The 24,764-nt window shown below is 44.1% G+C and overlaps 1 protein-coding gene across 2 annotated transcripts in view; it reads left to right on the forward strand.

The window, feature by feature from the left end:
* The window catches only part of MTUS1 (microtubule associated scaffold protein 1), a 130,874-nt gene that overhangs the window by 66,326 nt on the left and 39,784 nt on the right, over positions 1–24,764 (forward strand). The window contains exon 1 of one of the 2 annotated variants that reach the window (XM_009940582.2): positions 5,401–5,862. The exons of the other annotated variant lie outside the window; for it this stretch is intronic. Within the exon in view, the coding sequence (XP_009938884.1) occupies positions 5,742–5,862 (121 nt within the window). The 5' untranslated portion in view covers positions 5,401–5,741. Of the gene's footprint in view, positions 1–5,400; positions 5,863–24,764 lie in introns of those variants that run through there. 2 annotated transcript variants of the gene reach the window in all.

Here is a 24,764-nt window from a genome sequence, read left to right on the forward strand (position 1 = left end):
TCCCTCTCCAGTATGGATCTCTTCTGATGTTCTCAGACTTGTATGGTTTGTTTTTTTTTTCTTTGACTCTCTGGAGTTCCTTATATTGTGCACATTTTTTTACATGTTTGCAGTGAACAGTGAATAATTGGGTGTGATTGTACTGGATTTCTTCCATAACTTTGAGGTGGGGTGTATGAGGTATCCCAAAGCTGCCTTTTGATGGCCTCTTAATACTTTTTTTTTTTAAGTTATTTTGAAATCCTCTGACTTGTTCCTTCTAGCTTTCTTGAAGTCTTTTCTTTCCCCATATTTCTAAGATGTTTTTCAGCACATAGAGTAGCTGCCCATACTGTTGTCATTGACCCCTGTTACGGAGATAGGCTGGAATAATACTTGAATACTTTGATGCTTGGACTTGGTGATCTTAGAGGTCTTTTCCAACCTGTGATTCCATGGTACTATGATTGAAAGACCATAGAACTGTCCCAGAGACATGAAACTCATGGCTCTGGTGTCAAAGATGGTTGAACGGATTGTAAGCGGAATGTACATCTGCACTTTGTCTGCACACCTGGGGCTGTGAAGACCATACAAAGCCCACAGAGGTGAGTGAAACACGTGTTGTGAGTTGCCTTTAAGTTGCTCTGTGAACCATGGGAGCTGTAACTCAGAGCTGATAGACCACCAGCATGTCCTGGGAGATGTACTTGCCTAAAGTGGCCTTATGTGTAGCATTGCTGTTCATTAGAGGCCATCTTGGTACTGAATATCATTGTTCTGAGGACACAAAATGAAGAACAGTTGCATGATATATATATATATATATATATATAAATCAGTGTCATGTGAATAAATAGTCAGTAGGTGTGTAAGCTATGGCCTTAATGAAGACTTCTATTTTTCCCCGTTTCCTTGGTGCCTGAGCTCACAAGGACTCGCGTAGACTAGCCTGTTACTGAACAGCAGAAGTCCCTAGCACAGAGGTAGTTGGGTTTTTTGACGCATCCGGCTAGATTATTGAAACTTCGTATTTTAAGGCATGTTGTCCTGACGTTAGTGACGTCATTCACTCCTGTCAAGTAACAGTTTTTCTTCAAAGCACTGTAGGATTTTGACTGAGGCAGTCTAACAAAAATGGCATTTTGGAAAGGACATCCTACATATGGAAAATAAATTGCTGCTCCCTGAAGTTAAAATGACATTGTTCCTGTGGTGTTTTGTTGCTGTTCTCAACTCTGAAAGAGTGCAGACACCATACATGCCACCACTGTTGTATGAGAGACAGTTTAACGTGATTCTTGTAGCTGTTTGCCTGGAAACCCACTGCAGCATCACCTTCTGTTTGACAGGCTGCTGAATTTATAATGGTTAAAATCTTCTGTGTACGAGAAGAAACTTAAATTATTTACGATTCCTTGTGCCCGCTCTGCGGCAGGGAGAGGTTTGCTTTTTTCTTCAGGTGAGGACTGGAGCTTAAACAAGTCCTGAGGCCGCACGTTCGGCATGGCGGCAGGTCTTGCTGCCTGCAGGGAGGTTAGCTTTTCAAACTGGGGCGTTGGATGGAGTGGGGTGGTCACAGGGACACGGAGAGGGAGCAGTCTTTTTCCAGAAACAAAAACGAGGACACAGGTGACCCTTTTGGCTCTTAGTATGTTCCTGCTTCTCATGTCTCTTTGCATAAGGAGTCACCTCTCAGTTCTTCCGGAATTAGAGTGCCAGTAAAATCCATCTGCTCAATGCTGCCCATGCAGTCTTGTGACACGGAGCCAGTTGTCCTCTGTGGGGGCTTCTCAGATCTGAAGCCTCAGATTTAGACTTCTTTGTAGTGAGACACTTGCTGTACTCCGGTGGCTCTCTTAGTGATTGTTGGATGTGGAAAGACGAACCAAGGCAGCAGAATCATGTACAGGTACTGCAGACCTGGCCTCGTGAGGCTGAGTTGAAGACCCTGCTGATGCCAGTGCCATTTCCTCCTTTCTTGTCACATCCCTAAGGTTCCTAGGGAGTGGCAGATACACTAAATTTTCTGGGGTTAAAATAGGTCTAGCCCCATCATCAATCTGATTGTATCATCAGGTATTGGTGCATTTAGCAACCTAGGCTAAATTAGGTGGTCTTCATGGGTTAGTGCCCCTTTCTCCATGTTGATCACTAATTTTGACCTTGGAGTTGGGAGGGAAGCCAGCAGTAAGGTGCTAGTAAATAGAATCTGTCAGTGCTTTTGTCCTCTGTGTGGGCTGTATATCACTGTCTATTTTATTCTGCTGTTTTCTGGTGCTGTTTTCCATTGCCCTTATCCAATGTCAGGATGGAGGAAGACCTCTCTGTGATTCTTGTGTTATGCATAAAATGTAGGCAGTGCAAGTTCCTGGCATGCCGTGGTAGGATCCCATGGATTACGTCCTGGCTGTGTACCCTGCCAGCACCGGGCACCGGATGGTCGTAGGAAGACAGACACAGGCTTGGAGCAGCTGTTCTCTTGAGCCCAAGAAACAACGCTGTAACACAGAGCTCTGGCCACACTGCGCCAGAAGAACCTCTCTGTGAGTTCCGTCTTTCCTGGGAGCTGTTTGCAGAGGGATGGGCAGTCCTCTCGCTGGCCACTGTCGGAGCGGAGTGCCGGGTGCTAGGTGGGACTGACACACCTCTACTGCTTTTTACTGGTATTGTCAGTCCTACTTCTGCATAAACCAGGCTTGGTTTAGGCTTGTGGGGTTAGGAGGACTCCAACCCCAGAGGCTAAAAAGGTGTTTTCCTCAGGTGGGAAGTTTTCTTGAAAAATTGATGCTATGATGCATCTCTTTATTCATGGCCTATTTCCACTCAGACTAAGGGTGGGAAGGAGGAGGCGGTGGAAGTGTTATTTGTGTATCTCTGCAAAAGGAGTCTTGGCCTTTGCTGAAAGGTCTTTTATGTCCATATAGAGCTTTTATCTGCTTATATTTTGCCAGGTGATTCATTCCTTCCTCAGTCTCCAGACTGGTTTATTACATCATGCTTGCCCTCTAGAGATTCTTTGTTTTAGCTCCTGTTCCTAGGAAGGAAGTTAGGGCTTCGCTGGGTCACTTTAGCTCTGGTTTTACAGGCTGATGAGAAGTTCTTTGTCTTTCTCCCAGGCACCAACGCAAGGATGGGGGCAGGTGGTGGATTGGTTTTTGGGTGTGAGGTTTTTGTTGGCTTTGTTTTTTTTGAACCTCACTGGACTGTTTCCATTTTTGTGAGCATCAAACTGGGATGGTAAGAGGACATCCACTTCATGGAGCAGTCCCTCCCTTGGGGAGCTGAGGAGGGCAGGAGGAAAACAAAGAAAAGGGGCTTCCTGTGGGTCCCCTGGCAGAAGGGTAAAACCTGGTATGGCTGGGTGTTGAATGGTGTTGGAAGACTGGCTGTTGGCCCGGTCAAAATCTCAGGATGGCTTCATTAAGAGAGGATTTGACAATACCAATATAATATTTGAAGAGATGGGCTAATGAAGTACACTGAATACACAAGGCTACCATGATGTTTGGTAAAAAGCCTCCTGGCTTACTGCTGAGCCTGGTTTCCAAGCAGAATAATCTTCCAGCACAGAAAGGAGGCGATGTCTTTGGTGCTGGTGTTTGATTAGGGAAGGGTCTGGATCTGCAGGCTGTTGGGAGGAGAGATGAATGCACATGGCCAGAGCTGAAGCTCTTCAGACTAGAAGGAATCAATGAGGACTTTGTGGCACTAATGACATGCATGCTCTGCTGTGTGCAGAGGCTGCCTTGGGAACCAAACAAAAAAAAGCTGATTTGCTGTGTTTTTACTCATTTTGAATGGTTTTGTGCGGACCAAAGACATATTACAGTACTTCAGAGTTGATGGTACATTACCATGCTAGGAAATAAATATTTTGGTACATGATCATAAAACATTCAGCAGTATTCTCCCCCAGGACGCTGTGGAGGTTGGCTTGACAGGGCTGACTGTCTCCGCGCTGGGCTGCGGCTCTTCTGATCTGCTTGCAGCGAGCTGCTTTGTTGCCACTGCACTGGCCTGTGTGGTGTTAGAGATACCTGGAGACCACCATAAGGCAACAAAATGCTGTTTTTAGTTCTAGCTGATGTGGTAAATAGGCATTAAAGAATTTAAAACATTACGCGTCTTGAGCAAGCAAGACATGCTATTAAAAGATAATAGATCTGTGGTAAGGAGAGGACAGGTAAGGCACTGCTGGGATAAGACCTGTCAGTGTGATTGTGTTTGCTTTGGGTTGTACCTGCTTCAGAGCAAGCTGGGTTAATGGTTTCTGGAACTAGAAGACCTGCTGGAGGGGCAGGTGCTAGAGAGCGTTAGCTGTGGCTTGGTGGAACCACTGAAGTGCAGGATCAGTGGAAATGTACCTCATTTTTGTCTCTAAAAAGATCAAAAGGCTGCAGAGGGCAGCTCTTCAAGCAACCCAGAAGAAGGTGTGAGCTGTTGCGGTCCTGTCTCCCGCGCTGGCTGTGAGGGAGATGCTTGGGTGGTCCCTGCTCCAGGGCTGCCTGACGAGGCAGCTGCTGGCTGCAGGCGAAGCCGTGAAGTGTTTCCCCTTACAGGGGAAGGTGGCCAGTGCAAGGCTGCAGTGCCTGAGCAGCATGCATTTATAGTCGTGGGCATAGGTGAAAAATGTGGCATGTTCTAATTTTTGTTTTTTTTTTTTTTAGAAAAAAAAAAAAGTTACTCCTTGTCTTGATTTTCTACTTGCTGACTGTATTTTTAATTTTATTTTTGTTGGTGGCAGCTGAAAGGGACCAAGACCTATGCAAAACTTCTGAGCTCATTTAAATAGTAAGAAGAAAGATATTTTTTTTTAAGAGGGCTAATTAAATATGGAGACAGCATCTGCTTTGAAGGAACTCTTGTAACACTGTTTGTTTGCTACAGTGTTTGGGTGCCTTCAAAACCCAGCTGGCAGAGATCTGTTTTAATGAGGTTGATGCCTGCCTCCTTGCTCCTCTGCTGATAAATGGAAGCATCTGCAGCGTGGAGCTGCCAAGCTAAATAGGGTTTCCCTTAAGCAGATCTCAAATACTGAATTGTTCTTAGAGAATAGATGTGTGTTTGAATTTGTTAAGACTTTAAATGTTGACATAATATTTAATGCCAAAAGAAACTCTGGTAGAAAATGTTAGCTGATAAATCTGTTTGGATAAATTAATGTAATGGAAAGAAACTGGTTAAAAAAAAAAAAAAAAAAGCACCCTGAAAGGATTCTTGGAGAGGAGAGCTGAAAAATGCCTCCAGGAATACTCAAATATTCTCCCTAACAGTCTCCAAAGAACAATTACATGGTCTGTGACATTGCTGGATGATATATTCAGCTGGGGAGACCACCCACTTCCTCCTCCTCCTCCTCCTCCCTCCTCATCCTCCTCCTCCCATTTCTCCTCTCCAGCTCCCAGCCCCACGGAGTCCCGTAGCAGATTAAGCATCAACCCTGTGATGCGATTCAGATGCTGTTGGTTTTCCGAATCACTAAGTCGGTTTTATTCTGAGGACAAGCTTTGTTTCCACAACATCTGGTGAGGAGAAGCTGCCAGCAGCATTTATGCCGTGGATATCTGCTTTTACTGATTTTTTTTTTTTCTCCATGCATGAAGAATAAGAGCAAAGGAATGGAGACTTGATTATTTCTTCAAACCTGTTTTCTTTCGCGAGAATTGCTTTGCTTCTGCCAGTAGTGATTTAAAACCGTACTATGTGACAGTACATGGAGGCTATTTCTTGCTTGTTTATCTTCCAACTGCGCTGAAGACATGTTATGGTCCCCGAAATTTTCCTTATCCAACATGCGGGTACGGCTGACAGCGAAGGGGTTGCTCCGAAACATTCGCCTACCTTCTGGCTACAAGAAAAGCACTGTTATATTTCATACAGGTTTGTGGGGTTTTTGTATGACGATTAGAGCATATCTTGTTTGAATATCTTGTTTGCTTCAACAGCTGTTTGTTTTTAGCAAGTAAAAAACTGTACTGGGCGTGAAAGTTTTTGAATTTTATACAGAAGTCTGACTTGAGCAGAGTAGTTTCGTATTCGAAGTCTCGGTGCGTGCACCCATGCTGGGCTGCTCGTTTGGAAGATGGTTATTCTGTTTATGAAATGCAAATTGGAATTTGCTCTTTCCTCCCACGAGTCCAAAAATAGTATCAGGAAGTCTGTGCTATTAAATATTTCTTTAATAACCGTAATGGTGATCTTCTGGGAGCGCTGTCTCTTCTATACCTTGATTGGGTGTTGGGGGGGCAACCGGGAGGGAAATGGAGTGAATACAGGCTGTCACGATTTAGCTTTCTGTCTGTGAGAAATACTTGAGTATTTACAGGTAGGTATCTGTTGGCATACAGGTCATGTTAAACATGTCTCATTTGCGAGTAGGACAAGCAAACTTTTATGCTCGTGTCAATACAAACCTAAAAAGTATGAAATTTTAGAGATATTCAAGCCAAGTGTGTGTGTGTCTGTGTTTAAAAAAAACCCCAAAACACCACCCTCCCCCCCAAAAACACCCAAAACCACAACCCCTAAAAACCCAAAGAACAAACAGAAAAACCACCACAAAATTCTCGTCTGCATCTGACCTGATTTTCATCTTCAGTGGCAGGTAAAGCAAATAAAGCAATATCTGGAACGGGAGGAAGATTGTGGAAGCTGAGCTTTGTTCCAGGACATATCTATGTTGTTTTGGCGGAGGGTGGCAGTTGCTTGTTGTTTGTTTTAGCTAAGATTCATGACATCTAGAGAAAATTACGGCAGCCTGCATATTACATAAAAGTCCTTTTCCTCCACTGCACTGTTTGTAATTTTCTTGCATTTTACTGAGGGAGGAGCACAGCTACATAAACTCGTTTTGCAGCAGCTCTTCCTCTCAGGCATTTCCTTGCTCTCCTGAACACCACCCTCTTTGCTTTTATTTTTTGGAGCTGAGTTCTACCAGTCAGCTTTTCCTTCCTGCCCTGGCATTTCGCATAGCAGCTTTTAAACCGTTTGCCTTGTCATTACTTATCCCTGGCAAAGTAAACCTGGTTTCCGAGTTCCTCGTGGATGTGAACTTTGGTTATGAACATAATACAGGCTGACTATCCAAATGTAATATAGGCTTCTGTTTGCAGCTGGCTGGCATGGCTTCAAGCTAGGATTAAAATACTTTGAAGCTAAAAATTCTCACGTAAGGGAGTCTTTGTGCATATAACTACATCCTTGATGTTGCAAACAGTGTGATATTTCCACGTAGCACATATTCCAGGGACAAAAATCCTGAAAGGGGAGGGGTGGAGATGATGTTCAATCTTCCAAATGTTCATTAACCGCTACTGAAATTTGCATAATTTGGAAAAATAAAAATAGATGCCAGTGCACGTATCAAGGGAATTTTGCAGTGATAAGAATCCATTTGTGGTTGTATTTTGCTTGAGTGGATGTGAAAGCAAACCTGCCTGCGGGATGCCTCTGTTATATACAGCCTGTCAAACGGATTGCTGGCCCCGTGTCCCAGTTCAGCAGCACTTCACTAGATAAGAAGCGCTGAGCAGACATTCTGAGTGTTTTTCCTGTGCAGTATGTTCAGGCTGATGGTGTAGCACTGGAAGCTCAGGGAGGTTTTTTCCTGGTCTCCCCCTGTTGCTTTGCTCTCCCTGTGTCTGGTGGGAAGTCGGTACCTTAGCAGAAAGCTGGCCAGTGGTTAGGGAGAGCTGAACGTACCAAAAAAGTAGGGCATCTGAAAACCAGGTCATATTCCATAGTGGGGAGTGCAAGTATGTGTAAATACACAGTGGTTTTAGAATCGGTGGAATGCACTGAAGCTTATTACTGATTATTTCAGGTTCATAAAACTTGCAACAGTAGATCAGGCGATGACAATATATATCACAAGTGTAGAAGTTCTCCCCCCCCCCCCCGTTTTTTTTGTGTATGTCTGAAATGCCAGGAGGAGCCATATTTGTTCTTGCAGCACCAGTATGAGTATCTTCTGCTTGTAGTGGTTTAATTGGATTAAAATGACATGTAGCTCCTTTCCAAGGTCACGTAAGCACTGAGAAATAGAATGTGCTAGGGACTCTATCAACACATGAGGGAAGGAGTAATTGAAAAAAGGAATTTGGGGGTCCGTGCAGGAATGTGAATATGTATGAGTGTTATGTAAGCAACGTGCAGTTCCAGCTTTCGTGTAGACTGCGCTCTTCGTAAGAATTATCATGGATTTCATACTTTGCTCCCTTTCATAATAGCATAGACCAACCACCTTGTATGGCTGTAGAGCATCCTTGAGATGCGTGTGGAAATTGTTGAAATGTAGAGTTTTAAAGCAGTCTAGAGCGTGGGTCAAGTTGGATTCTGCTGTACTGTGTCCTGGCTGACAGCTTGCGGTGCAGTCACTTGGGGAGGTTAGGATGTAAGCGCTGCTGGGAGGGAGAGGATGGATCTCGCTCTTGGGTTTTCATTCTGACTTGAGGATATTTTGCAGCAGCCTGCCGCAGTTTCGTCACAGTACATAGTATGGCTGGGCATACAGTTGTGTAAACTGGTGTTAAGGTAGTCTAGACTGGTCATTGCATTTATAGTGAAATGGATCCTTGGGCTGGAGAGCGTTTGCACTCTTTACATCTTGCCCATGCAGAGGTGTCAAAGTAACTGGAGTAGTTCAAATATCTGTAAGCATACAGCCTATTCAGAGGAAACTAAATAAAATTGGATTTTTTTTCTAGGAATGGCATAAATCCAGAGGAAATTTGCTGTAAAGCTTCAAGTGTTTCTTAAGGTCATTCAGCTTGTTGCTTTGTGTCAAACTTGCATTGCTGTGTGCTCTACGCTGCTTCAGGGTCACCATATCCAGAAGTTTCTTCTCCCTTTAAATGCAGGCAGACATCGGAGTGTCTTTTTTCTCAGTTACTGGATGTATAGCACACCTGCATCGTTAGGTGTATACAGCGAGTGTCCTTTTCATCAAAACATAGCCACTGAAACACTGCAGGAAATACTTTATTTGCCCATCCTGTGACTTGTAAAACTTATTCGTAGCAGGTGACTGCAACAAAAATCTCAACACTTCAGACCTGCATAAACATGGTAGGTATGAGTTAAGTGTGAAGCAGTGTCTTTCGGTGATGAAATACATTTGCTTCCTTTATCAAACCATTAAGGATTTTTACCCAAGAGTTACTGAAGTGCTCTTATGCTCTTCACGCATCGGTGGTGTGACAGACTAAATCATCATCTCTGTAGGATTCTGTATAAACTGCCAGAGAAAGACATTCTCTTATGAATAATTCAAAATAGTCATTTTGAGTTACTTACATTTTTTCATGCATAAAGATAAGATTCTAGACAAGGAACTAGTTTTGCAAATGGAGGACAAAGCTCTTGTGCCTTCTCTTCAGAGTTGTTCAAGGATTGTGTCCTGAACTGTGCTGTTGCTTTTGTGGTAAACTGTTTTGTCTCAAAATGTTTTCATCCAACCCTTCTTGCTGCTCTTCCTCTCTCTTCTTCCCCAAAGCAAACCATACTTAGTGCTCTTATCTCTCTGGTGACTTCTGTTGCCTACTAAGCCTCGTTACTCTCTGTTACCTTAGGAATCAGAGGTGTCTCAGAAAACAAACAGTAGCTGATGTCATTACAGCAATACCAATTTAAAAAATTTCCTTTTTGCCTTGCTAGCAGCAAGCAAACATCAGACCTGTTTATTTGAGCAGATGACATCCTTTTCCAATACAACTTTTTCCCTAAATCCTGCTTCAGATCACACTGGGAACTAAGAAATTGCTTCTGCGCATGGCAGAGCAGTGCTCTTAATGGGGGATTCTGAAAGCCTCAGGTGTCGTGAGTTGCTTAACTGTTCGTATGCTGCTGCTTTTTTCCCCCCAAAGAATAACTGAAGTACTGATTGATGTCTGACACTACAGTTCTAGGTTAAACCGTAGAAAGATAACCAACACTCAACCCGATTTAATATTCTAAATCTAAAAATCTGCTGGAGAGATTTGATACAGGACGAGTATGTAAAATATTTCTGTCACCTACCAAGGAAAAATACAGTTCAGAAGTAAAGCCAGCTTATCTACTCTGAGCAGAAGTTGAATAGCTGGAAACTATTCGTCATGGGGGATTTGGGATTTAATCATGTTCCTTGAAGTTGAAGTCAGTGAGACTCTTTGCTCCTGACTTAATCCCTTCAAGACAGGGTACTAAATGCCCTGCCTGATGTGCTTGATCTCAGTCTTAATAGGTCGTAGTAGGCACGTAGGTGATAGCCAAATGGAGGTTCTGATTTTCAGGTGGCAGGGCTCTGTGTTTTGGAGTTTAGAAGTACAGTTTGTACTCTATACAAGTCTCATCCAATTGATGCATTTACAATAGGTTATAAAAGGAAGATATTAGTTGTTTTCAAAGGCAGCCTGGATAGCAGCAAGGAGCTGCTAAAAAAAAACAAATACCTCCCCCCCCAAAAAAAAAACCACACACACACAAACACCCCACACAAAAACCCCGCAAACCAATAAAAAAAACTTGTCAAAGTCAAAACAGTAACATATATGTGATGTTGACACTGTGCATATATTTAATAAAGGAAAATGAATGTAAATGAGGAGCTTTGCTCCGGACAATCTTTGGAGCAGTAAGAACTGGAGTGCTGTGAAAAGCCGATGCACGGCAACTTTTGCATTCTGTCTCCACTGTAGCAAGCGGTGTTGGGTTTTGCCATTCCTTCACTTCAGTGGATTAATTATGTGTGAAGGACGTGTCAAGTGTTTGTCAACATGAAATGAGTAGACTTGCTGCTTCAAGCTCAGCTTCATAGAAGAGTAATTAATTGGAGAGTAAATATAAAAGACCTAGCAAAGCATCTCTGCTAGTGTCATTGCACATGCTAAGTGTGCATTTGTTCCCACTCCGTGTGTCTAATGGGTGAAAAGGGTCTGGCTGCAACATCTAGTGCTGTGGAGCAGGTTGGGCTTTGGAGGTGACGGGCGGCTACAATTACGCTTAAAAACCCAGATGGCTTTTAAATTACTTTGGGTGATTTCTGGGGCGGTAAAACTGGACTTAAACTTCTACGAGCTGCCTCTACCAGTTTAGCAGCTGGTGCAAATGAATCTGTTACCATAGCAGAAATGGCTTGCAGCGTTCAGACAAATAAAGCATTACTATCTATGCAGTCCTTTTAATTCCAGTGTTCTAAGGCATAAAGCAATAGCTTTTTGAGGAGAATACTGTGAAATTTCAGTGCTAGAACGCAACGTTTTGAGTATTTGCAGCCAGTTGGCTCTCTATTTTGTTATCCTTTTTTTTTCTTTGTTGGCACAGAAAGTTCTGATGTGGGAAGCTGGTGGAAGGTAAAGAAAAGTTCCTTGCATCTTCAATTAATCAGATATAATTACATGTGAAGTACTGTGGAGGCGATACTGAATAGATTGGGACCATGCTTACCACGCTCATTGCAATCAGTGGCAAGAGATGACAATTTCTGTTTCTAGACTGGCTGTTGATTTAGTGTTGTGTAGTGAAGTGGTGTCTCCGCTGGTTTTGTTATTTTACAACATTCTAAACCCCGAGTGGCGTGATGCATAGGAAGAACCTAGGTCCAAAGTTGATAGATTTGATGTCTTTATGAAAAGTGCTGGTGTTTCAAACAGCTCTTGGCTGTTTTGCAGTTTATCATAGCAAAACTTAACTAACTTGGAAAACTATTTGCAAGCAGACCCCATCTCTCTTGACTTGTCTTCCCCCAGAATAAAATTCAGTGAAGACTGCCCTGGTCTAGGTGGCTGTCTTGCCGAGTTCACCTGTACCTGTAGGTGTTGTTCTCTATATGTATCTGCTCTATGTGGTCCAGTGGAGTAGTGGTGTTGTCAGAAAGATTTGATTGAATTAAATCTTATTTTTAAGAGGGGGTTAAATAATTATTTTTGCCATGATAATACAGTAAACTAATGCTTCAGAACTACTACTAGATTTAGATTATAGTTATTAATAGGTGTAGATTACAATTAGTGGTATTGCTAGCACCTTTCTAACCATGTCCACCAACAGTGCTCTTCCCCATTACCTTTTCCTGGTCATGGGGTATTGTTTCTGTTTGCTGTCCTACAGGGAGAGACAAATAGCATTTGATCTTCTGAAAAATGAATGCATCCGCAGTGTAACTTCCATTTTTAAATCTTCTTTAAGAAAAAAAAAAAATCCTATTCAGTTTTAACGGTCCACATACTCAAGTGTAGAAACAACCCACATTAAATAACCTGGCTTGCCTCTGGCTGAGATGTTTCTTTACAGCTATTTATGAGCCTTTCGTTGGTAGCACCTTTACTGATGTCTAGTGGTTGTCGCAAGGGCGTTAATAACCCTGGTTCCTGTGTGCAACTCCTGGCTACCTTTATTTTTGCTGCTTCTTGCATGGTAGTGTGCTGCTTATACATTTATAGCAAGTAAGGGTTCTTCCTCAAGATGCTCGTGTAAACAGTTTGTATGTGATGTTATGGAAATGCTTCTGGTCAGGCAGGGAAGAGGACAGCTGGGAGCATTTGTGGTGAAATTCTTTTCATGAAAGCTCATCCTTTCCTTAAAAAGAACTAGCAGTCCGTCTTCAGTACAACAGTCTGGAAAGTGTTACAAATAAGACTCGCTAATGACTTCTTTAATAATATTTTTAGACTCTTGGATATTTCAGTGGCTTTCATTTTTATCTGTGTGTGAATATAGATAATACTCAGAAGCACTTAAATTATTTAAAATGGTGTGTTTATACTTACTATAAGAATAGACTTGGTGCTAAGCCTTTTCAAGTATTTGAAGTAGTAAACTGGGAATATTGGAAACACTTCCAGCAGAAGAATGAGTGAACTTGCTTATAAAGCCAGTTGCAAATTTTTCTACTCCAAATAAAACAGAAGGCTAGGAAGCTTTTGGCTTTCCTAGCCATAAGCATGGGCCACTTGTGGTATAACCAATATAAAATCAAGGCTCAAGTATTTTGGCAAATACTACCGTACAATCTACCACCTGCTTGACTCACTTATCAAATTAAGACATTTTGCCACTTAAAAGTGAAATGAATATCATAACCCTGTTAAACCTGTATCCCTGTGCCTCGGGAGGGACCTCTCGGCTCAGACTTAAGGTGATGAAGGCAAGATGTCCGTGTAATGTGCAGTGGATGTTTTTCCTGCTGCGTTTGCTAGTGGCCCAAGTTGAGGTGTTTGTAGCCAGAGATCTTTCACAGGGATTAACCTCGCACGGGGGTTTTGGTCTTTGTGGTAAGTTATAGGTGTACCCCAGCGAACACTGCGGTTAGCTGAGGTTATCGGCTCCTCAAGAAAATTTCCATAGTCGTCTTTGCCTCCCTCCCTGCCCACCACCCAATTAAGCAAGAATGTAAGTCTGCTGTCTTTGTTTCTTAGCTCAAACAGCAGAGACTCGGGGGAATGTTAAATGCAAAGAGTGACGTGATGGATGCGTTAAACCAACTGGGACTGCTGGGTCTCCACAGCAGGCACGGCGAGGAGTCGCTCCCTGAGGGAACGCTGTGCTTGTCGGGCAGTCTTGGCCAAGGCCGTCTTCAGTTGGGCGCTGGGTTCGGAGTCACTGGGAAGAGAAGTCCCTTAGCTTCCAGGTGCGGTCAGCAGGCAACGGAAGGCCTGTGTGCCTCTCAAAGCAGGGACACGTCTTAGAGCTTGTGGCTAATGAAAGCGCCGGGTGCTGCCCTGTTCTCTGTTCTGCTTTCAGCTTGGCGAGGTGTTTTCCCATGGGCTCCGTTGGGTTGTGCGCAGGCTGTTCCTGAAACAATGGTGTGCGATGTTGGAGGCACGTCCCGAGGGACATCTTTTCTGCTTAATAGCAGGAAGACTGTTTAACAACACAAAATAGATCCTGAGCGATGATGTGGTGACTGCCAGGGGTTGTCTAAGTGCAGCTTGTGTGTCTCTTGAAAAGTAGCACTTAAACATGGTGTGGGGCCGTGTGTTTGTGTCTTGTGATTGCACTGAGACATGGAAGATAGAGTTCACTTGGAGGATTTTAACCAGCAGCAACTGAAGTGGTTCTGTTAAGATGCTGTTTTATTCCACTGACCAGCAAACTGTGTTTCACTTTAGCTTTAAAGCAGTTTTTCAAGGTTAATTTTAGACACGTGTTCAACTATGCCGGTGTTCCTTAAAACATGCTACGCCGCTGCCTCCTAAAATGCACTTTCCTGAAGTTGTGAGCTTATCTCTAATTTTGGTGGCTGCTTAAATTTTCCTTCGTTTTGCAGATGCTTTACTTCATGTTAACTGTGGTGATATGTGTAATCGAAAAGATGAATAGCACAGGTGCTGAAACTGCAGATTGGAATAGTAACATATATAAAAGTAAAAGTAACTTTCTCAACGTGAACCAACGCAGTGGAGGTGCATGTGTGCGAATACTATTTCTAGTCCCTTAAAAAACCAGTACTGATCTAGAGTAACCCAGAGTCTTAACCGAGCTACGACACAATTGTAGAAACAGACGATTCCCTCGTTGCCACAGAAAAAAGCTTAATGCAACTTCCCTTACGTGATCTTCTAGATTTGCCAGGGTAGTCCCCTGTGAACAGGGTAAATGTGTGCCTCTGCTCTGTTGTGGGGAGATGATGGTACGAATTAACGCTTTTTGCAAAGTACCTGGTTAGTTTTTTTTAGTTACGGGAAAACACACGATTTGGGACTGGACTTGAACTCATCGAATGAAGTCGGTGTAGCCGGGGAGGAGCAGCCTGTTGGGTTGCTGCTTTGGGCTGTGATTAAAATCTGTCGAGATATTGATTGAAACAAAGGTCATTGGGTAATACTGTAGTGAACAATGTTGAAAGTGCTACTTTAGTGTTTTCTACATAGCTCCTGAGCGCTCTAGGACTGATTCTTGAAGGGACTGGGAAAGTCAAACTATTACTGTAAACTTTACTTTTCTTAGTTCATTTCCAGTGTATAAGCTTAATCATGCCTATATCATCATTGAATTTATTTCTTTTAATTCATGGGCAAAATTCGTGTCCTAGCTTGGTCTCTGAATTATTTTATACTCTTATTTTATACTCAGAAATTCATGACTTCTCTAAGAAGTGACTCTGTACCAAAAGGAGAATTTGGATGTTAGCTGTTTATTTTGTAACTTGAAATTGGAAACTGCAGTCATCTATTTTATGAGGAAAATGTTAGAATCGAACTTTTTAGTGATCTTTTGGTAGATAAAGTGTGATTATCATGGATAACTTGGCACTGATGATAGTGCTTCCTACATGCTTACAAGTGCTCTCACGTCTCTTTTTAACGAACAGCATGATTGAATTTGAGTCTAATCTGGATTTATTTGTCTGTGCATGGATGTAGAGTTTCATAAACACTGGAAGCTGTTGCTGGTTACGTTCAGAAACCGTTTTGGCATGAAGGCAATAATGCAATATATAACCAAGGCTCTGGAGGCTCTTTACATTCCCACTGCCCATCCTACTTTTTCTTCCATAATATCCTTTAGGCAGCATGTCAGTGCCACAGTTAAATCCAATGACATTTGTTACAGTCATATAACATCAGCTCATACTAGTGTGATTGAATAAAAAGCTTCAGAGTTCAAACTAAAAGCCGTTCTGTCCTCTCCATCCAAGATGGCTGCAGATACTGTGCAAGAAATGAAGTTGCATGTCTCTGTGCTAGTCTCATGGTCACAAAATGGGCTTTACAGGCCTCTGCTGTAAAGTTGTTTTTTTTTTTTTTTTTAGGGAAAGATTATGGTTCCTTGCAAATTACTGAGCCTTACGTAGACTCTTACTCTGAAAGACTTTGAGTAGTTCAGAAAAACAGGAGAGAAATGTCAAAATCTTGAATCTGACATTAAGCTGAGCTAGTAAATGTTCTGGCAGTTAACTAGTCATGTGCTGGTTGTGAAGTTATCAGTTATGAAGGAAGAATTCCTACACTGAATTAGGGGCAAGCATAACTGAGAAAATGAAGTTCAGTGATTGTTAAAGTTCCGAATTAATTCCGGGTTGGCTTTTGGGTTTTTTTTTGCCTTTATTGCAACAAAGTGGACCTCCATAGTACATAAGCAGAAAGTGACTTTCCAACTTAAAGGCTTAATTCTGTATACTATAAGAATCCTGTTTGGATTTGTTTGGAGTTCTTCCTACAATTAGTTTATCCCTAGCATACTTATAATGCCTGCAAGCCCTTTTGGAAGGAAACTAGTTGAAAAGTATTTAAGCTGTCTACATATCTGACTTCCCAGAACATAAGAGACTGCCTTGCATGTGGGAAAGCAGAAGAGAAAGCTTCTCAGCTAGCCTGTTAGTGTCTGCGTGAAATAATGTGGCACGTAGAGAGATCATAGTCAGAGATTTAATCTGTGTGAAGTCAGATCAGGTTTGAGCTGGAGGAAAAGATACCATGAAAAAAATGCAGAGGGCTGTTTTGTGGTAAGACTTCAAGCGGTTGAGCAGCCTGGAGAGATGGGTTTTTTTATGTCTAGGTAGTGTTTACCTTGCCTCCGCAAGGAGTGATGGAAGTGGTTTCTGGAGGCTCCTTCCAGCCCTGTGTTTCTGGTGCTGAGCGTGGTAGGGTGGACTGCAGTGCTAAGGGAGGAAGGAGTTCAAGCGTTGCAACTCAAATGGCTTCGTCCTCCCTGGCTGTGCTTCAGCCGTTTCACCCCTGATGGCATGTGAGAGCTGGGGTCCTCAGAAAGGCTGGGGAAGGATAAAGGTTGTCTTGACATCGTTCTGCTCTCCAGTGTTGTGTGAGGGTTTCCTACACATGCGTGGTCATACAGTGGGCTTCTTCCCGTGATGCCACACACACACACTGTCCTCACTGACAGTCTTTTCTGGATGTGAAGATGCCCCGTGTCCAAGTATCTGCAAACAGGGAAATTGGCTGCTCTGAGTGTATCCAAGAAGGATGTGGAGGTAATAAGGAGGGATCAGGATTTGCACTGGGGAGGCAGTTAAAGGGATCTGGGAAGTGGTCGCAGATGCTATGAACTAATCATGGTGGGATTCAGTTGACTCTGCGTCCTACTTTGTAGAGAGAGGCTGCAGAATGAAGGGCAAAAATATGCCGTGTCCTGTACTTGTGATGGAGCAGTAGAGGGCACCAGGCAACAAGGAGCAATTTCTGGTACAGGAGGTGGGAACGGAGGGAAGAGGCGGGGAGGAAATGGGAGCAGAGAGGAGTGGTGAACACCAGTCTGCAGCATCACTCTGCTTGGTTCTCTGGGCAGGATGCAGGGATGACAAGGCACAGCTGCAGCTATCAGAAGGTACGCAGAAAAGAGGAGGACTGCTTCTGATGTCTCTTTGCCTGTTCAGAGCAATACTAAAAACTTACTTGAACGTAAACCCCTTATGTAAATGTAATTGCTAGCTTCCAATATAGCAATTTGTTTCCTTGAAAAGCTAGGGAATTTGAAGATTTAAGATTGCTTGTGGTGTTTATGATGAACTGATGTAGCAAAATTCAAATGCCTAAACCAATAGTAGACTGAGATCTAGTTCACAAGCTTTAGTTTGGTCCTTATTGGCCAAGGTATCAGCACACTGTAACACAGCCTCATGCAGTTACTTTCCATCCTGTTGTCATCTTTGTCCTCAAAAATGGGCGGCTCGCTGCAGTGGGCTTTTTGAAGATGGATGGAGAGTTGTTTCATTAGTGTACTTACCAGTCCCTCTTATACCAAAACATCCTTGCTCTAGGCTTTGCATTATTAGTACGGTAAACTAGTTCCCCCTCCTTTTCGGTCTCCTCAGTGGTGTGTATCGCTGTATGATTAACTGGCAGGTATCAGGCTTTGTCCCAGTTCAGGACAAGTTGCAAAATGAAGCATCAGTATTGCTCTTGGTGAGTTAGAAAATAACCAGAACAAACCGGATCAGCTGGTGCGTGTTAGAGTTGTCTTCTGTAAATTGCATAGCACTTCAAATTTATTTAGTTAGTTTGCAGTCTTTTCTGAATATATGGTGGGCTGCTAATATTTTAATCTTTGTAGTTGAGGTGTGGCTCATTCGTGCTTGGTACCTACTGGCTAGATGAAAACCTAATTCAATTCTAGATGTTACAGTTCCACTAAACTTGACTAAATATATGGTAAATGCAATGTTAAGACAAAATCACTTTGTATGTGAAGTGTTTAAAACTCAGCTAGTGCTTCAGATAAATAGGCCCACGGTACATAAGGTAAAAAATGTTATGAGCACACTGCTGAGATTTCAGAGTATTAGTCAGGCTTGTGTGTGTACTATGCATTTAACAGGCAGACAGCTGTCTGATACTTTAATTACACACTTAATGTTCAAGTCTGGGACTCCTTTAAGTCCTCTGTAAAATGTGACTAGTAAAGATTATCCCTTCCAGTCTTCTAATCTGCTAGAAAATTTGGACATTGCTATTTTGAAGTTGTTTTCAAATTCTTTCCTGCCATCATCACTGACTTTTTCAGCGCACCACTACTAGGGTTTACAGAATGAGTGGCCATTTGAAATCATCTCACCTGACACTAACTTTGTTGTCATCAAGACTGGAAAAGAAACAGCTACTGGTGAAAAGAGACCGCGTAGGTCGCAGTTCAAGAGAGTCTTGGTCACTGGACTTTCCTTCAAAACTTGCTCTTTGAAGAAAGGCACAGGCTGGTTGCTCAGGCAGCTGCAGCAATCGTGTCAGTTGAGCTAACACTCATCTCTGTGCTTTTATTTTGGCACCCACCAGCAATGTGGAAGGTGATGTATTTTCTCAGATGTAATTTGGGTAGCTTTACAAACATCATAATCTTAGCTCCTTGCAGAGCTTTGGTATGAGGTTAATGTAGGTTTCAAAACATAAAAGATAATCTTCAGAAATGTGAGTAAAGCTACTGCGAGATGGAGATTCTGTATGCTTAGTCAGCGTAGTAACAGATCATACCAAATTATGGGCAAACAAAAAAGTGTTGTTAGTGTGTTTGCTCTGGGGGAAAAGCACTGTGTTCAGGCGATCAGTAGCACATTGGACTGTCCCACAACAGTTGTACAAGCTTGAGAGCCATATGCCGTAGGACAAGTGACATCTTAGGGAAACAAAGACATGTCACTGCTAACCACTTGGACGAAGGCATGTTTTTGGTTGAGAAATACTGAGGCTTTAATGGGTGGTTACTTTTAACAGGAACCCAGTTCAAAGGCTGTCGTGTAGGTGAGCTTGTTGGTGTAGGAACTGGGAAGATGATGTACTGAGGCTTATTTAGGAGCCTTAGTGCAATGTCACGCTTGCTTTGTTGGTACTCTGCTTGCCTTGGATTCATAGCTGCCTCCTGGTTGTGAGGAGAGCGTTCTGCCTCACACAGAGATGGCAGGGGCATGCTCATAACCCAACAGAAAATGTCCTGACCCACCCGGTGGGGCAGAGGGCTTGCTCCACACTGTGGGTTATCGCTTCAGGGCCTGAAAGTGTGTGAAGTGTGTGTCAGACTAACTAGCAAGGAGTAGGCTGGCGTCTGTCTGCAGAAGAACCCGTGTGCAGAAGTGGCTAAAGACTGCTCGGGGTTGCTAAGCCTTTTGTGGACATCGTGCAAAAGCTCGCTTAGAAAGGTGTGCGGTTGGAAAACTGGCCTTGCTTGCTATCTCTTGGTTTCTTCCCAGTCACCAGCATTTGCAGGTTTCCTCTTTGGTGTGGGTTTGCATGGCAAGGTTTTGGTAGCGGGGGGGCCATAGGGGTGGCTTCTGTGAGAAGCTGCAAGAAGCTTCCCCCAGGTCTGGTAAAGCCAGTGCCAGCCGGCTCCAAGACAGACCCGCCGCTGGCCAAGGCCAAGCCGATCAGCGATGGTGGTAGCACCTCTGGTAACATATGTAAGAAGGGGAAGAAAAAACTGCAGAAAACTGGCAGTGAGGAGAGAGGAGTGAGATGATGTGAGAGAAACAACTCTGCAGACACCAAGGTCAGTGAAGGAGGGGGAAGAGGTGCTCGAGATGCCAGAGCAGAGAGCCTTCCCTTGCAGCTCGTGATGAAGACCATGGTGAGGCAGGTCATCCACCTGCAGCCCATGGAGGTCCATGGTGGAGCAGATCCCCACCTGTAGCCCGTGGAAGGGACCTCACGCTGGAGCAGGGGGATGCCTGAAGGAAGCTGTGACCCCGTGGGGAGCCCGCACTGGAGCAGGCTCCTGCCAGGACCTGCGGACCTGTGGAGAGAGGAGCCCACGCCGGAGCAGGTTTGCTGGCAGGGCTTGTGACCTCGTGGGAAGGACCCACACTGGAGCAGTTCATGAAGAGCTGCAGCCCATGGGAAGGACTCATGTTGGAGAAGTTTGTGGAGAACTGTCTCCCGTGAGAGGGACCTCACATTGGAGCAGGTGCAGAGGGTGAGGAGTCCTCCCCTGAGGAGGAAGGAGAGGCAGAGATGTGTGATGAACTGACCGCAGCCCCCATTCCCTGTCCCCCTGCGCCGCTCGGGGGGAAGGGGGAGAGGAACGGGATTGAAGCTGAGCCTGGGAAGAAGGGAGGGGTGGGGGGAAGATGTTTTATAAATTAAACTCCCCTTTCTGCCCCAGTTCAGTCTGTTTTGCCCATGACAGTGATTGGTGAGTGATCTCTCCCTGTCCTTGTCTCGAGCCTGGAGCCTTTCACCATATCTCCTCTCCCCTGCCCAGCTGAGGAGGGACAGTGCCAGAGCGGTTTTGGTGGGCACCTGGCATTTATCCAGGCCAAACCCAAACACTATTCCACCTGTTCCTGTGTGAAGTACGCCGTAACAAAATGGCACCCTAGGTTCGTGCGCTGTTTGTTGTGTTGAGCAGGAAGCCAATAAGGTTCTCCAAGCGGTGTATTGTAGCTTCTGGGTAACAGCGTTAGGCGGCGGGAGTCTGGCATGGTCCGTAAGCGTTTGGTTTCTTACCTAATAGTCAGCGTTGTACTGGACAAGGAAGCTTCTGACATGCTAATGGGTTCTGCCTCAGAAGAGCAGTTCCCCTACCAGTGTGAGACCTCATGTGGCCAGTGCTGCAAGATAATGTGTATGCGAAGCATGCAATTAAAACATGAAACAGGCCTAGAGCTCTTTGAAGTGCGTAAATACATCTGAGATTTCCCTTTCCTTTTCGCTGTCGTGTGTGTAAAGAGAATAGCTTGTTCTATGGCTAGAAGTGATAAGCAGAAAAGTGTACTGAGGGTAGAAGTCAGTGCTAGAAAAGTGTAAGCCAGCGGATGGGTTGGCGTGAGAGGACAGACACAGACCTCAGACTGAATGCCTGGAATAACGTGTGATGATTCTGCACTCCCTCTCCAGGCTGCACCAGCTGTTAAGGGAAAAATATGCTGAGAAACCTTTGTACCCCTGCAAAGAAAGGCAGAGGGGTTTCTGCTGTGTATGCTTTAATCCTGCTGAGTCAGTTTAAGCATCGAGGTCAGGTTTTACCTGCCTATGGTTAAATTTTGTTGAGTTCCTGCAGCCGTTTAAAAAGCCGCTGTGATGGTTGCTGTTTATTTTGTTCACAGCAACTTGAAAGGGATGTGATGACAGCTAACATAACCTGATGTTCCTGGACACGGGCTAGTGGCTGACCCTAAAGAAGGGAAGCTCAAGAGTTTACAGTAAGAGTAAAGGAAAGGGAGGGCTGTGGTTCTGCTCTAGAGAGCGTTTAGTTGTTGTCTTGGGCTTCAGAATGTGTTGATGCAGGGGGAGAAGCAAGATGAGAAGTGCTGTTTCTCTTCCCCCAGCTTCTGGAGACAAGACCGGTGGAGTGTGTAGCTAGAAGAGTTTGAGGTACAGCGTTCTTCAGAGTTTCAGGTGGGCAAACTATTCGGGCCCAACTCTGAAAAATGAAGTCGCTTTCCTGCGGACCGGAACTGGCTCATGGCTGACGTTCTTGACGTGTGAACTGAGCAAGCTGGAGCTGTCTGCACCGGCTCCTGTAGACAGGCCCGAGGCAGAGCTTAGGAAGAGAACATCACTTCTTCCGTAGGAGTCTGCCTGTGCAGTCACCAGCCTGGAATCTGAGAGGCACAGCAGGAGGGTGCACGGTCACCACTTGCCAGGCTGGATGCAGGCAAAAGTTACGGGTGGATCCACCATACCTGGAGGCGTTCAAAGAAACGTGTAGATGTGGTACTTCAGGACATGCTCTAGCAGGCATGGTGGTGTTGGGGTGACGGCTGGACTTCATGAGCTTAGAGGTCTTTTCCAACCTTAATGATTCTGTGATTCGAAGCTGTGGAGCGGCTGGGGGAGTTGGAAGACTTCCACCCAAGTCTAGCCTGTCAAGCCTTCCGCAGACACCGTTAATTTAATTTTGCAACTACTTTCCCTGTATATTTGCCTGAATCTGCTTCCTGGATTTATAGCCTAGAGCAGGAGTTTAGAAAGAACTTCGAGTGGTAATTTACAGCTAGCCAGATTTCCAAGTCCTCTCAAACAGAATGTATGTACTGCTGCGGATTAAACCCGACAGCGTCCTTATTTGTTTTGGAGGTTCTTAAGTCTCCCTCTCGGAAGTGTGCTGTAGCTTGTCACGAGGCAAACTTCAGAATTAAAGCCGTGCAATCAAATGGTTGGTCGCTCTTTCTGTTGCATTGCTGGAATAGCTTGTACGCATTGCGGCGGGGGAGGATGGCGGGAGAAACGTGGAGATTTTCTGAGGCTTCAGAGCTAGCTGTGTAAAGATTAACGTACAAGGTGAAGTTATGTACTTGCTTATGGGCTGGTTTAGATGTGAGACTGAGATTTGAGAACTCCTGAGGGGGAAAAACCCCAGCATCGGACCCATGGGTCACGCAGTGCTGCGTCGATGGGGCTAGCTTGCTCATGGAAGGAAAAGATAAAGCTTCTAGAGGTCAGCAGCGTAGGTCTGTCTTCTTCGAGCCCTAATAAAAACAGGGAGACCTTCAAGTTTTACTTCAGTGTTTATTGGTGCATTTGGAGAGATTTGATCCAGCTCAGAACTCCTCTGAACAGTTAGCTGTGTTTCATGACTGTTGATATTGTATGGGACACGTGTTCCGCAGTGCTTTCCATTTTTCAGTGTGCGTTGTGGGATGTATCAGCAGCATTTCCTTACCTTTGTGTCTGTACTTTCGTTGTGACTGGGCTGATTTCATAAATGTGAGTATAGATCTAGTTTGCAAGTATATATTCTTGTCCAAGTGTTCCTTCCTATTATATGTTGGAAGTACTCTGTTCTGTAGTCCTCTCTAGTCCTTACTGTCTTTTTCAATTTTTAATTTGATCTTTCTTGTTCATTCTCAGACTCTTTGCCAGCCTAATGCCAAGAAGTCCCAAGGGTGGAATTTTTTTGTTTGCGTTTCGTGGGTAGTTTTTTGGATTGTTTTTGGAGGGTGGGGGAGTGTGTTCAGTTACCAATCATAATTAGGTGTAAATCAGACTTCTTGAAAAAGGGAAAAGTGAATATAAAGGGGCAACTGGATGCTTCCTCTTTCACGTTTGGGAAGTGAGAATGTCTGGTTGCTGGTTGAAGTCTGACCCCAGTCCTAGCTGTACGAACTGGGCAGCCGTACGGAAAGTGAAACCACCCTGAAGGTCAAAGGAAAGGATTTCTTGTATGATTCACTGTAAGATTTGTGTTAACTCTCTTGTTTCAAATGTTTCAAATGCACTGCAGTATTGAACACTGTAAAATACAACTCTTGCTGTGGATTAGCGAGTTTGTCTTGACTTCAAAACTATGCACAGTGCTTCTCTCATGTTTTAACTTCATGGATTTTATTCTTGTAATATTAGAGCTACAAAAATAGAGGTGGTTTGTGTTTGCTGGTAGCTAATTGTGTAAAGGTCTTCTGTGTTTCCATAAAGCAGAAAAAAATACTTTAGGGTTTTGTATGTTTGTTTGTTTTAAACAGCCGACCGAAATCGACCAGATTTTATTTAAATGAGATTTAGTTTTTCTTTAATCATTAATTTACTCTTGAGAGGAAATGCTTATCAGTGTTTGGCTTCTGTTAGTCTACAAAATAAGTGTTTTCTCCTGTGTAGGAGGAGAACCTCCTAAGATACTTGAAACGCATTGAGGATGGAGACAGCTTAGTTGGAGCAGAAGTTGAGGTACAGCAGCAGAAATTGGTAATTCCAAGAGAATGAACTCTGGGTTGGGAGGGTTGTGCGCTGCTGAAAGCTGCTGTTCCTGTGTCAGCAGCTACCAAGCATTCGGTTGAGAGACAGGTTGTGACATTCAGAGTACCAGCAACCTCTGTAGACTTCCAGTTTGCGTTGTAGTATCTACTCGCAAACTTAATTTTAGACAACTTTTTGAAGACTCTCTTCCAGAGAGGAGAAGAGCAAAGGACGCCTGCCTGGAAGCTGTGTGAAGAAAGCGACTTTTACAAATCGCCAAAGAGTCCTTAGTGGTCAGACCTCTTAGCTTGAGCGAGGAACGTGCCAAACGCATTGGTCACATTCTGGATGGAATGAGTGTTTCCATGTAGAGCAAGACACCAGTTTCCAAGGAGAGCTTTTCTTCTCAGTGTGTTGTATTACAGCAGAGAGCACTTGGCAGTCGGGGTAGGTGTGCACGCATGTAGGAAGGAGGCTGCAGCTTTTGGGCTCCTGGGAAGAGTTAGGTCAATGAGCCTGGTGAATACCCTCCCTCTCACGGAGAGAGACCCGTTCTCTACCTGTGTCGTACCTCATCTAGCGGAAGGCAGTTCGACTGGGTTCTCATTTGTTGCCACAAGTGTCTGACAAGGTCTTTGCAAATGCTTCGCCTCTGTTCGTGAGATTTTTAGGACCCACTGAGGTTTAGCGAAGGTTGGAATGAAGTGTTACACTGCTGAGCTGAGTTACTGCAGGTGTTGCTGTAGAGAT

The sequence above is a fragment of the Opisthocomus hoazin genome, chromosome 5, assembly GCF_030867145.1.
Source record: "Opisthocomus hoazin isolate bOpiHoa1 chromosome 5, bOpiHoa1.hap1, whole genome shotgun sequence".
Classification (NCBI taxonomy): domain Eukaryota; kingdom Metazoa; phylum Chordata; class Aves; order Opisthocomiformes; family Opisthocomidae; genus Opisthocomus; species Opisthocomus hoazin.